This window comes from Saccoglossus kowalevskii, chromosome 6 (genome assembly GCF_978046115.1).
Source record: "Saccoglossus kowalevskii chromosome 6, keSacKowa6.1, whole genome shotgun sequence".
Classification (NCBI taxonomy): domain Eukaryota; kingdom Metazoa; phylum Hemichordata; class Enteropneusta; family Harrimaniidae; genus Saccoglossus; species Saccoglossus kowalevskii.
Genome location: NC_140646.1, coordinates 10,383,479 through 10,398,912, shown reverse-complemented (window position 1 = coordinate 10,398,912; position 15,434 = coordinate 10,383,479). Strand labels below are relative to the sequence as shown.

Below are 15,434 nucleotides of genomic sequence, written 5' to 3'. Positions count from 1 at the left end.
AGCGGTAGGCATAATGGCACACTTTGAGATTTGTGTTGATAAACAGTTATTTTCCCCGTACTCAATTAATGTGCTGAGTTTTGATCTGATCATTGTGTGCACTGATTTAGAGCCGTTCAATGTGTTCCATCCATCCCAGGAGGGACCTATGTTGATCTGTGCAACAATAACTAAATATGTAGCATGGTGACAATGGTCCTTTAACAATATAAAATCAGCTACCGGTACATAATATTTTATTTGCATAATGGTTACAAAACATAAAAATTAGAAGCAATAAAATAGCAACTTAAAAACGTTAAAAATCTAGAGCCAAAACTTGTTCTTGCCATATCTCAACTATACATGTAAGTACATGCTAAGTATCAATACAGTTGAGCCGGCAGTTTTCAAGACAATGTTGAGAATAGCATTTCTGACCATTTTTCACATACAGCAATTCCAGGCACTGATTTGATGCCAAAGTAGTTACTACAATAGGTTACACACTTTGTTTTCACAATTACAGAAGTTGTTCCAAATAATGCAGACAGAATGTCTGCAATTTGAAGAGCACCAGAAGGAAGCTCCGCCCATAAAAGTGGCAGTATGTTAGTTTTGAATTTCTCCTCCAATAAACGACCGAGGCTCTCAACTTAGTTTCCTACTTCAATTTGCGAGGGGCTCATAAAGTGGTACTGCCGTACAAACACCGTCTTCGAGTAGTTTTGTTGAATGAAAGTGAATGAAAGACAGATGTGCCACAAAGTCTGGGGGCATCTGACTTTGTATCAAAAATAGAAAACATTGTGAGCAATATCTGTCAATCATTTCTCTGATTTGCAGCCGATGTTTATATTTCTACTTACAACTTATGTAAATGTAAAAATTGTAGAATGTTATCTATATCTAGCACTACTTCAGCGTCAAATCAGTGCCTGGAATTGCTGTAAAATTGAGAATTGAAAATATTATTACAAAATGAAGAAATCTCACCCAAGGTACATATCAAATATCAAAACAATTGTACCAGTAGTTTTCAAGAAAAAATCAAAAATAGAATTATTGACAGACAGATGAACATGTATATGAACAGCTCCACTCATGACAAAAAAAATAACAGGTCTGATAGATATTGGTTGATTATTGTTTTCATTACAGCCATCAACATTTTTCTAGCAAAAAGACTATCATACAAGCTTAAAGAAGTTCAGTTTCAGAGATATGCCATTATTACAATGAAAAAAATCTTTGAGCTAAACACATACAGATATGTGGTAGAATCCTTAATATTACTCACCTTGGCTTGGATTTTCAATCCATAGCAGAATACTAGTGGGCCCAGGACCATCAAAGTTGTAGAAGTTAAAGCTTCATCTGTTCTTGACTACCTGTAGTTGTGTTCTAACTGAAGCAATAAAGATCAGAGTGTGCAATATAACAACATGAAGATAATTTTCTACACCTCTACTTATATGTGTAAAGGCTCAATATAAAATAACCTCATACCATCAGGGGAATTTGGTATATTGGTGGACGCACTGATAAGAAGCTATAATAACAATGTTAAAGTTAGAGTGCTACACAGCTGATTACACATGCTATAGGAATTCAGGTTAAGCCCTTGATGGCCATAATTAACTGCTATACATGTACCTCTAACAGAATTAAATTTTAAGCTTTTGGGTCACTATATAAAAATAGGTTTTCTGACTGAAAAGGCATGTTAAAGCTAGTACGTACATGTAGAACAAGTTTTCTATAGTGGGTCGACTTATTGGCTGAAGTTTATCAAGACGAAACATTGCACAACTATCACTGAAAAGTTAAGAAGCCTAAATTCACACCTGAGTACACATGTTATAGCATAATCACTCAAAGGTAATAACTGCTAGAGTCCTGAAGAAGAATTTTCAATATGTAAATGACAATTTGGTGGTTTTACTCTGTATTCAAAGTGTTCAAAACAAATACAGAAATAACCAAAATTGGCTGAAATTACTTTGATTACCAGTGCATAATTGAGAATGGACATACATGTACATGATTCCTCAAAAAAAAATGTGCCTTAATTTCGAGACGAGTGAATCATGAACTGTATTATTACACTATTATTATTACGGTACACTATTATAAGTGTAATACACAAGTATTATACTGCACATTATGATTTGTTCTTGAAGTACTAGAAAGGAAAGCTCTTAGATTAATATGTTATGCTGTAACTTCCTTCTATTAGTTTTATGATGAATTCTGTATGATTAAAACTGTTGCTGAGATTGGTTGCTGTGACAAGTTGTTATACATCAGTGATTTCAATTGATAGACTGACAAATTAGTCGTCATTTAAAGCAGTTATGTTGATATGTCACCTACACAAATCATGGAATTAGATTATTTTTTGATTTATTATAGTACCGGTACTAAACATTCCCTTGTGTGTTGTTTTTAGCTTACATCGAAACATACATGTGAAAGCAAGCTTAAACTGGATAATACCAGGGGACCACATGTAAATGTCAGAGGTGAAAATCAGTCGTAAAAAAACAAATCAAAAAGTAAAACCAAGATTGTAAACTTTCATTTGCCATTTTAATGAATAATTTTTAGATTTCATCTACCAGGATTTTTCCCCATGGAATTTGATTTAATTTCTTGAGAAGTTAACTCAAGTTGTGCAATTGGTGATGGATTATTTAAATGAACTGTCAAAACTAGGCTAAGTCAAGGAAGCGATAGACAGAGAATAAGGTTGGGCAGTCAGGGACTGCTGACGATAATTTATTTCATAAACCGGCGCTTGGTTGGCGCATGCGCAGAAGCCACCATATGAAAAACCCCATATGGAAGGATACATCCCTGTGAGGTAATAAAGTACCTCAAAAACTATAAACTACAAAGCTCAAAATCTGTAACTACAAACTAAATCTATAAAAACTACAAGCATAAAGTAAACAAAAAGGGAGGGTGGGTTGGGGAAACAACGCCTGCCGTGTGTGTCGAGCCAGCTAGCCAATACTCTCAATCTGTAATGCCGCAATATATAGTGCCAAGGTGTTAGCCACGCTAGCTAAGATAAACACACGTTTAGCTTAAAAACAATCAAGCACTGGTGCTGATGATCTTTCCTGTCTTGGCATTGGCTTGAAATTGTCTATACCAATAAACAAGCTGGTTGCTATACAGCTGGTAGTGAGGGGAAAGATTACATTGCTTAATCTGCCACTAAAGGTTACGTAACAAAAGATGACACATTTAAAACTGTATTAAACATAAATAAATAACTTAAATGAACTGTCAAAACTAGGCTAAGTCAAAGAAGTGATAGACAGAGAATAAGGTTGGGCACTCAGGGACTGCTGACGATAATTTATTTCATAAACCGGCGCTTGGTTGGCGCATGCGCAGAAGCCACCATATGAAAAACCCTAAAGACCTCATAAGGGGACAGTAGTTAGAGGTTGAAAGGTAGGTTATTGGTGAAGCTAGGTGATGGATTATTTAATTTTTGGATAATGGATGTTGGTCTCTCTTTTAAAAGAGAGATATTGTTCAGTGGTTATGGCAGTGCATATTAAACTTTTGCATCAGTATATGAAATTGCATGATGGTCATGTGTAAAAAGGCAGGACAGCTAGAAGTTGTTTCAAAGAAAGTTCACTGATGAATGAGTCCTCCATATCAATTCATAAAGTTTGTTTAGATGTGAATTGAATATTAAGAAGCTGTAATCTCATTTGAGGATGAGTGATCGGGAACTCGCTCACACCTGATTACACATGCGTTAGAAGTTCAAGATGAGTGTTCCTGGCAATAACCGCTACATGCTATGAAGGGAATTAACTTAACTCAATATGTGTTGATTTTCATAACCTAGCACTTTATTAAAATTAATCTGTAAGTCCCAGCATGGGTTCTATGGTGTGATAATCTACACTTAACATGCATGTTTATGCATATAAAATAGATGTGATTATATTCCTTGTTACAATCACACCTAGATGCAAATTACATATGTACTTGTCTTCAAAAGTTTTCAAAATGTACATTAAGAAAAGCTGAAATTGTCCAAGACAAAGACAGTCTAAGTTTCATTTGCTTAGAGTCCCTGTAAACGTCAGGCAGTTTTTCTTCAAATCTGACTTGCAAAAGTCAGTACCTTATATTTTTAGTGTGTTTAAGTCTGTTAGTGGCTATCCATCATTGTCACTGTAACAAGATAGATCAGTGATCAGTCAATTCTAGTCTACATTAATCATCTGCAATCCATGGAGTAGTGGTCAATAAAGCAGTTATGTTAATATGTCACTTAATATTTATGTACACAAATCATGGAATTGAATTATTTTTTATTTATCATAGTATTATAATAAACATAGCTATAATGTAGATCTATTTAACTAGCATATACATTGTATTGTTATTCATAATTCACCTGGCATCATAACTCAAGATACTAGCCAGTGTTTGTGGTTTTCAAAAAAAACAGAAATTCATCAAAATCAGAGAATTGAAGATATCATTAGGAAACAAACAAATCTGAGTTACATATATACCAGATTTCGAACCAACCGAAAATGAAAAAAGCTGGGGCAGATGGACGACCAGTAATTATGAATAGCTTTACTCGGCGAAGTCGACATCAGAGCCAAGAAAATGATATATCGGCCAATATATGTATGTGAGACTATGTATATTTCATATAATTCAATGATATTTGATTACAAAAAATTTTGAAATGACTCAAAAATGAAGACAGTTGAATAATGAAAATGTATACTGTCATGTAGTCTCTAGCTTTCAGACAATATATTCATTTTTTATAGCTTTAATAGAGAATGTCTAAGTACAGATCATTTATGTTTTTTTACATATAATTTAACATATATTTTTATTGTTGACAGCTAGTTCAAATTTTAATAGTCAAATTCTCTCTACCTATTAATCTTTGTATTTTTTGTCTTAAACATAGGGTGAAGTCTAATATTCATAATTCAGCTGATTATCCCCCTAGTTGAATATATTTGTGTTTTGGACTGTATGATTCTTACTTAGCATGTCTGATGTTTTGTTGAAATTTTATTTGCTAATTGCTTGAATCAGTCAGTGTTTAATAATTTATGTTTTTTCTTGCTACTTTTTTAATACTATTCAGTGATTGGTGGATTGTTGTCTGCACATTTGTTATCGAAGCAAGCGGGAATGGCAGTTAATTCTGATTGGCCGTGCAGTGGTCCATTGTTGAATTTAGCGGAAAATGTTGCACAGAGAATTTTACCAGGTATGACCATAAATAATATAATTGTCACGCCACATTTATATCTTGTGGTATGAGTACTTGTGCATCCAGGGTTTGCTGTAAGACCTAAAAATGATTCATCTTGCTTCCATTAAAAGTGTAGCATAAAGCCATGGAGTCTAAAAAAAGAGAGTTAAACATCTTTTAGGGGGTTTCTCAACAACTTCTCAACTAAAATAATTATGGCCAATATCAACAAAAATTATGATTATGTAAAAGAATATCGAGTTTATTTATATTTCAGAGTATATTTCAAAAATGACACTAAAGTTTTGCTGAACAAAATGAATGAACTTACAAAGGAATTAGACTCATTATCCAATAGATTTGGGCAAGAGTAATGCCAAAGCAAACTATTGTAAGATTTTATTTACCTGGGGTAATACTGTGCACTCCACTAACAGGAAATCCAAGACAGTGTGTCGATGCTAAAAATGGTGTTGTAGAAAATAAAAAAAGATGGTAAAAAAGAATGGAAGAACAGTGCATATGGTGCGTTGTGTGTGTTGCTGTTATAGAGCCAGTCTGCCATCTACAAAAACAGCTTTTTGCTAAATATCTAGACAGGAGAGTTTTTATTCCACACCAGGTTCAAGAGATATTGTTATGTGAAGGTAAAGATGGTGCATCATGGCAGCCATCACCATGGCGATTAGACATTAAATAGACATACATGAGCATTACAATCACAAATGGAAACAGATTATCATTTTGTAAAAAGTTATACATAATATTGAGATTCCGTCACTACTACACCAAGTGCCAACAATCTGCATTTATAAAGGCATCTAGCTGAGGAGTCATCAGCTGCACATTAATTGAGTCATAAGCACAATGATAACAATGCGTGCTAAAGGCCCAAAGGCTCATGGGTACATGCATTAAAATATTGTTTTGTTTCAATTTTATTCAGCCATGTGCACCACCACCATGACAGTGCATGGCTGCCTTATTGATGTGGTGTGTGGTGTGTTGTATTTTAAATTATGGATGAATATGCATTTGGACTCCTATTACTGACAGTAAGGTGAATTAGGAACAACTTAAAAGGGAAAAAAATAGCTGATTTGTAGAAACGGAAAAGTAATGATATAATGCTGTTACATGAGACGTATTGCATATTGTACGAGTTGAATGAACACGTGTTGGTACCAATAATGAGGATAAGACTGTGAGAGGGCAAATCATATTATATGCATGCAGAATGGAAACCAGAGTAAAAATGTTACTCTTAGAAGAAACGTGACTGAAGGTCTAGAAGATTTAAATTTAATATTAATACTAGTAGTACATGATGAGTGGCTTTCGCGGTGAGTTGCTTTCACAGTGGATAGGGCTTTGTCGCAGTAATTAGTCCTTTCATCAGAGTTGAGAATTAATGTTTATTGTGTCATTAACAACTGGTGTTAATCTGCAAATACCATCCTTGGGAGCTGTTAATTTTTCCTAATAATTTGTGCAGTTGCTTTGTCAGGAGTTCCTAAAGACCCATACTCTGATATTGCCCCCTAGTTTCTTACTTCGACAGAGAAATATTTGACAATTTAACTCACTAATGCAATACAACAAATAAAATTAAGGAATTCCAATATAAAATATTCCATAAGCAACAATGATGGGTGTATTTCAAGGTCAGTCTTTTTTTCGAAAATTTATTTATGGAAACTGGCTTGTCAATTCCCACCACCAATTAGATATAATGTTACAGCATGTTGTCAAATTTTTAACTAATCCAAAATCACTCTTGATAGTTCTGTTTACTTTGTATGTGTACCATGGTTGCATTTGAGGTTTTTATCATTTTAATGATGTGCATATTTTAAAGCAGGAGGGTTGTCCTCTGCACACTCGGGAATTGAGTCTCAAGCGACGATAACAACACACGCTAAAAACGCTCATGGGTAGACACTTGTTTGTAAACAATTTAATACACGCTATGGCTAATACTAATACACTTTAATACACACAGGTACACTTTACAAAAATACCCATGATATATTAATCATAGAATCCATTATATAACCTTGACGAAAGGAATTATTATTTTTCCTTGCTATAATGATAACATAACTTCATACGAAAATCCTAATAAATGAGATTTAAAAACAAAGGGAATTGTCACTTTCCGTAGTGCTGCAGGTTTTACATCAGAATAGAAAAAAAAAAGATAGAAAGAAGGCTCCAGAAACGAAACAGTCTGTCAGCCGTCACCGTCCATACCAGCAATATGACACATGGAAATTGAGAATCACAATTGCTTAGAAATAAACACTAAATACACCTATTCCGGCTATCAATCGAATCATCTGTCTTCTTGAGTGATTTAACTGATATTTCCATTCATTTGTTGTCTGAGAGTGAATGTTGTCAAGTTCGGGAGTGTGTCTTACGGCGACATAAACATTATTGATTACAATCAAAGACGCGTTGAACAGGAAGTCTATTTGGGCTTGTGCTATTGTCAAATTTCGGAGAGCATGCGCATGCGTCAGATGGCCATGTAAATGTAAAGTTAATAAATGCAGTTCGAAAATTAGACACCATTTGTATTATTCGATTACAGATTCCCAGGGAACAAATATTAGTGTTGTAATTCACTCTGGTGGGTTGACATAGGTCAAAAACAAATTTGAGAGACTCCAAAAAAAAATTTAATGCACCTGAATTTCACGACAAACATTTCAACGAACGTTTCAATGTCTTTGTTATCTCTTGTGCAACTGCAGTCCTTGAAACAATAACTCTTATCAATGTTTATTGCATCAACAGCCCTGGCAAAACATATCATAAACGTTCTACCCGGTAGTTACAAAAATCTATCCAGATCAATGTGCCTTTAGCCATGTTTAGACAGCTTTCTGCATGTGCTGATAAAGATTTTAATCCATAAACTGACAATTGAGATTTGTAGAAATAATATACACCATAACAAATACTAGCAAATTGCAAAATATTGCATGTTCTTTGATAATTTGATAAAATTACAGCAAGTTTCCAGATACCTCACTATGAAAAAAATCAATAAACTTAAAAGTCACAGAGTTCTGCCCTGGACATTATAGAGTAGGAGTTCCCAACTGTTTAATTTTGGATAAACAAAATTTAGCATAACAATTAATACAATAGTGGTGATTAACATATTATTATTGTTATGGCAAATTATTCCATGCTTCTGTTTCTAGAGAGAACACTGAGGTATGTCAAGTAACATATTATAGGGAAAAACTAAAATGTGCATTAAAAAATACACCCCTTACAGTTACCACATTCCATGTGTGAATGCATTTTGTAGTTGGACACCCAGAATGCATTATTCCTATAAGCAAGCATAGCACCATGTTTCACAATAATAATCAATCAAACTTTGTGAATTTAACTAGGATTTTCAATTTTTGTCAAGTTCATATGCAATAATTATTTTTTGTGAAAACCTTCTACCAACATTCAATCCAAGCTGATCCACTAACGTTAAGACGAACATGTGCCGAGGATTATCTGTGCAGACTCAAGGAATCCATTTTCAGCTCATGTCAGAGTGTTTTCAGCATGTGTTGACTAGCATGTGCCAAGTACATTCATCTGAATGCAGTATTTGTGAAGGACCGGTTTAATTATGCAACACGTCTAGCAATGGCTGATAGTTTTTATATTCCCAAAATGAATCTAACTTTATGCCGAAAAAAAATTCAATTTATTGCAACAAACCATTGGAATTCCCTCCCTAGCACAATCAAAAATGTACCGGTAATGAACAGACACACATTTAAATTCAAATTAAAAAAAATGCTCTCCTAATCGGTGAAATGACGAAATGTCTACTATAATTTTATTTCATATGTTTTTATCTATACTTTTCCCTTGTAAGTTGATTATCACTGTTTTGATTATGTATGATTAAGTGTTTTTTTTCTCCAAACAATAGACAACAAATCAGTTTATTTTTTTTTTTAATTTAAGATTTTGGGTCTATTCAATTATTTACAAAACTATGTACTATATATAATTTATTGATATTATTATTTACTGTTTATTTTGTTTATTCTTTTCAAAGGTCATGGACTAGACTTGTTCTAGGGAACTATATAAATAATATCTAAAAATATATATATTTAAAATTCAAATTATACACTTACCAATATTTATTTAATTTTATCAATCTGACCTCGTATCCTACCTTTTTTGTTGCAGCAATTTGAATTATCAGTACATGGAAACAGCATCCACAGAAACCCACAGACGGTTAAAGTTATCAATAAATGCCAATTATATCATATGTTTTACCAATAAAAAATCAATTATTTGTATCAATAATTTTTATGGATTATTATTATGTTTATGTTCATTGACATAACATAAGATAAAATAATTATAATGAGAATTTTTATATTAAATTTAATAAAAAGATAAAAACAGATGTGCTGTCTGCAAATTTTACGAATACTGTAAAAGGGTTAATTAATCACAGGGTTTTAATTTTGCTTATTTCGCTGACTGGAAAATGCGCTAAATTAAAACCCAGTGAATATGTAAAATATAGCATAGAACACATTATCTAAATGATAAAACTTTGAATTTAAAATCCACCTAATATGCCTGAAATGGTAAATCAGCGAAATTTTAACCCAGTTAAAATTAGTCATTTTACAGTATTTGGGATATCACCATTTATTTATGTTTAAACATCTAATTCAGTTATTAAAAGTATGAAACAAATAATTTTTAATTTTATCTGGAATGATAAAGATCAAGTAAAATGTAATACAATAATCGCATATATGGGAAATGGGAGACTAAAAATTGATTCTCTTCTGAAAGCCAGAGGTTTAACTGTATTTACTGTATTTACTTATTGACTCTTACACAATCCCCGGAGGGAAAGAAAATGGTCACAAAGTACAAGGAGAAATATATATATATAAAAAACAAAACAAAAACACAATATACTAAAAAACAAATAACAAATACAATCACTAAATTACTAAATAAAACAAAATCTCTAAAATACAATCTAATATAAAATTACAAAATTGACAGCAGGCATTAAGATGTCAAGTAAGACCCTGCTTCCTGACACTGATGGTTATATTGTATATCGCTTTAAGTGCCTTTAAATACCTTCACTACAGTAGGTCCTGTTGTATAGCAGGCATTCATGCAATACTGTTAAATACTTCTTTTTTTGGCTGGATATAATTTTCGCTGAAAAGACTTTTTGCGTGTTTTTGTATGAAATTTTTTTTTTTACTGATTTTTGATGACTTGAATATAAAATATATAACTGAACCATCCCTTCGGCGAAAATAGCGAAAATTAATTCCAAGTGGAAATAATTTTAAGTATGTTTTATTAAAGTTGCGAGGGTGGTAATATAATTTTTCTTTGCAATTATGACGCAGAAAAACTGGAAACAGTTGTCTCATCGTTTTTTAGACATCTGCCGGGAATAAACACAGATTGATCATGACAAACATGATGTAACAGGCAATCATTGGCTCTGCAAAAACAAATATACAATCAAATTGAAAATTCACAGTAAATAGAAAAATTTATGCAATTATTTATATAATCATAACTGGAATTACTGGCAAGCAAATACCTTATCAACTTTAGATTGATTTTGCTTTCATAAGGATTAAACTGCAATACAAAAACAGTGGAAAAATTTAAATCTATAATAACACTCAAAGGGTTTGAACCAGAAAATCTAATTTAATGTAATTTTTCATATATACATATCAATTAATTTGCACAATTAAATCTAGACTCGTAGATCTCTATGATGTGTTTCCAGATTTTATCAACTTTATTTTTAGTTTAACTTCATATAACACCACATTATCAACAGATCTTGGAGTTTTTCAATTCCAGATCATTCATAGATACATACAATGTTCTCAAAACTCTTTAAATGGAAGCTATTTAACTCCTTGTCATGTACTGTGTGTCACACAGAAATTTAGATCTTGCATCATATTATTATTTGTTAAATACCATTGTGTACAGTCATTGTGGAAAAGCAGCAGAATTGTAATTTAATTATGAATACAGAAAATACAAAATATTATGCTAGGCATTTCTTATGTAGACAATATCATATTGAATCATTTCATTTGAAATCCATATGCAAATGCAGTGGATATTTTGGCTTTAACCTTTTCACCACCAGTTTCCTCTTTTCATCACAAATTTACAAAATAGTCTTGTTTATAGTCTATACTTTCCTTCAGGACATTGGGACAAAATTTGCCAAATTTTTGGAGTAAAAACTGAAAATTGACTATAATTGACTCCTGTGTGCAAAGCACACAATGGGAGTCTTTGCAGTTAGTTTGTCTGTATGTATGTGTGTATGTGTGTCCGTCTGTTCCACTGATATCTCAAGAACAATACATTGATTTTTGATGAAACTTGGTGCATAGATGCTCTGGGCCAATACGCAGATTTGATTAGGTTTTGGTGAAAAACGATGCATATTAATTACCTAATTTGCATGATAATTAGCTGATTTTTAGTTGTTCCATGACTGAAACTTAGCACAATTTTCAGCTTTTCCACTGATATCTCAATTACTAATCATTACATTTCAATAAAACTTGTTACATAGATATCATAGGACAATGCACAGACCTGATAGTTTTCAGGGTAATATCAGTACATATTAATTACCTAATTTGCATAATTAATTAATTTTCAGCATTTGCTATCATTCAATGACACTTGGTACATAGTTACTTAAGAACTGTGCAGACCCATGATTAGTTTTTGGGTAAATGTTTGTGCATACTAATTACCTTATTAGCATAATTAGTTAATTTTCAGCTTTTTGCCAAGTACTAATCATCATATTTCAATGAGACTTGCTACATAGATCTTCTAGGACTATGCAGAGACCTGACTAGTTTTAGGGTAAATAATTGTGGATATTAATTATCTATTTTGTTCCATGAATGTTCCACTGATATATAAAGAACCACGAATTGGAATTTAATGACACTTTTAAAGAGTACTCATCATCACATTTCAATGAATCTAGAACTATGCAGAGACCCAATTAGTTTTTGGTAAATATTTATGTTTATTAATCACCTAATTAACATAATTAATTAACACTGATATCTCAATTACTGATCATCACATTTGAATAAAATTTGGTACATAAGTACTCTAGGACAAAAGACAGGCCTGATTAATTTTGGGTTAAAATTTGTTCATATTAGTTACCTGATGTACATAATTAGTTTTCAGCTTTTCCATCTCATGTACAAGTAATTTTGAATTAATTTTTAATGTGTCTTCAATACTCTCAGCACACAGGAGTTCTTTCTAAGCTTTCTTTGATTTTCCCTGTTGGCTTCAAAATTAGGGTTCATTCCAAGAAATATTGTAGAATATAAGAAAAAAATGCAGAATAATTTAGGCGAGGAAGTCTGGTGGTGAAAAGGTTAATAATAATAATTATAATTGTATTGCATCTTTAGAAATACAGTATATAGCAATAGATATATTAATCAATACTGAAAAATTATTGTATTCATCATTAAAAAACAACAAACATATTAAACATAAATTGGCTTTAAACGAAGACAAAGTCCATTATCAGAAATGAGAGCCACTTGGGGATAAATGAATGAATCCTTCAACTACCATCGCCAACACTGCTCATCAAACAATCAAGACAATTAACTTATGTAAACTGATAATAACTTTATGTCCAACTCTGTCTGTACATATTTAATGATATCAAATCAAAATCCGAAAAAAGCTAATTGGCATTGAGAGGGCAATTGAATAAAATTAACAAACCACTACAGCCAACATCTCAGTTTACTTTTTGTTTTTATCTGTTGTTTTCAGTTTTCTATTTTGTAAAGCCAATATGTATTTATTTTCTGCAAAATGAAAAATTAAACAAATATTAAAAATAACTGTATTTACGTTTTTCTTATTTCAAAATATTTCAAATTTCAGGCAGTTTAGATTGATGTATTGGTTCACCATATGCAAATGAATAAAAATGTTACCATAGAAACCAATGGTAAATGGTGCAAAAATCATCATTTTCATGGGTGGTTGATGAATTTCTTGGTGCCAAATATTTCGGTGATTTTACTTTATTTTAGGAATTATATGAGCAACAGCATAATAAATATGTTAAAAGAAAATGTAGCAATTTGTTCTAATGATAACCGTCCATCATAAAAGCTCACATCGTGGTTTCTACAATGTAATTGACTGTTACATCAACTCACTTGTGTATATACCGGTAGTTTCAAATATTATGTTATTTTGTTTTTTAGCTTTTAACACGCCCACTGGTATGCCATATGGTACGGTCAACTTGCAGTTTGGAGTTCCTGAGAATGAAACACCAATTACCTGTACTGCTGGAGTTGGTACATTTATCATAGAATTTGGCACTTTGAGTCGACTTACTGGGAATCCAGTATACGAAAATATTGCAATGAAGGCACTACAGTCATTGTGGACCACAAGATCAGAAATTGGTTTGGTGAGTCTCTAATAACAAAACTTTTTTTCCTATTTATTTTTTTTCACGTATAATAATAATAATAATGTTTATTCAACCTTTGTATCGGCAGCATGAAAACAGTAATACATAAATAAAAAATTACATTTATCATTTCTTTTCTATATTGCCATAAATCAGTTACATATTTCCTAATTAAAGCTGATGAGGTATTTCCCACATTTTCATTTATGTTCCATAGTGTATCACCAAAAAGGAAATTGAACCTATAATTCAACCCCCCTGAAAGAAAACTATTCATTAGTGATGAAGATTCAACATTGTTTCTCAGTGAGGTTTCTAATGCTAAATAAAATTCCTTTCTAATATGATTAGATGACGTACAAATATAAAGAAAGTGGTAAATGTCTTCATTGCCCTGATTGCAGACTGCACAAATTCCATTACCCCTGTAATTAGTCCCCGTTCAGGCGCAGCCTGAAAAGGGGACTTTATAATTCAGGTTATGTCCATTTTTCCGTCTCCAACATTTTCTCAGAAATTCTACAGCAGGTATCAGTGAAACTTGGTAGGTTGATGAACAAGTCTCTGCTGAGTATGCACGTAATTTTTTTTCCAGATCTGAAAATCCCAAGTGGGTCTTTTTCACGATTTTCATCAAAAATTACCTCTCCCGGCAACATTGACAAAACGTCTGCGCATGCTCAGAATAAATTAATTACTGTAAAATACTTTATTTTTGCTTGCAACATTTTTTTGCTATTTTCGCTGAAGGAATGTTTCAGTTAAAATAAAATCCAGCGAATATACCCTTTTCTTATATTTTACAGTCAACTTGTCAAAAATCAATGAAAATAAATTCAATACAAAACACCTAGAAAAAGTCTTTTCAGCGAATGATAATTCCAGCTGAAATAAAATATTTTACAGTAGATTAGATCTGTGAGTAACGCTGCTGTTATTACGGCACGTGATTTCTCCATTGCGTGCAATTTATTATAGTACTGTTTATACATGTATTCTGTTCGGCTCAGTGGTCTCATTCACTAGTTACTAGAAGAACTAGTAACCTTATTTGATTTCAAGAACTTCAAGAAGGCGGCATAAGAAACGTGTTTGCAAAGGTAAGTTCTCCAGTTTCAGCAAAATTGAATGTTTATTGGAGTACGATTGGTGTACATTCCGTGACGTACGGACGTCAATATTATGATGATTGCCAGCTTTATATTCTTGTGTAAACTGTCAAATTATTGTACATGGGGACAGCTTTCAACTAAATTGATATCCGGTCTTTTGCTTGTGTCGCGTTTTCCGAAATATCCACAACTCAGGGGGGGGGGGTGTCCCTGTGTCGATCAACTTATTCATTATATAATAGTAGGTTGCCTATGATTATATTCGTATTTTTATGTTTTGAGCATTAAACTGTTAGTTGTAATGAAGATTTTGCCGATCTCCTGCGATTCAACATGGCGGTTGTATAGTGACAACACGTGTATGGACGGTCGGTCGAGTAGTCTGCAATGGACCATGAAATCGCCCGGCGTTTTTTCGGCAGTTTTCTTTTTAATATTTTGGATATTTCATTCACTCCTGACGCCTAAAAGAGTCTAATTTATATTTTACCGTAGTCATCGACACCTATTCAAGAGTATGATGTTTATTGTG

At 32.5% G+C, this 15,434-nt stretch overlaps 1 protein-coding gene across 1 annotated transcript in view; it reads left to right on the top strand.

The window, feature by feature from the left end:
* Positions 1 to 15,434, top strand: part of LOC100375013 (ER degradation-enhancing alpha-mannosidase-like protein 2) — a 198,572-nt gene that overhangs the window by 114,201 nt on the left and 68,937 nt on the right. Inside the window, exons 4-5 of the mRNA XM_085500032.1 lie at positions 5,135 to 5,260; positions 13,576 to 13,787. Coding sequence (XP_085356158.1) covers positions 5,135 to 5,260; positions 13,576 to 13,787 — 338 coding nt within the window. The remainder of the gene's footprint in view (positions 1 to 5,134; positions 5,261 to 13,575; positions 13,788 to 15,434) is intronic.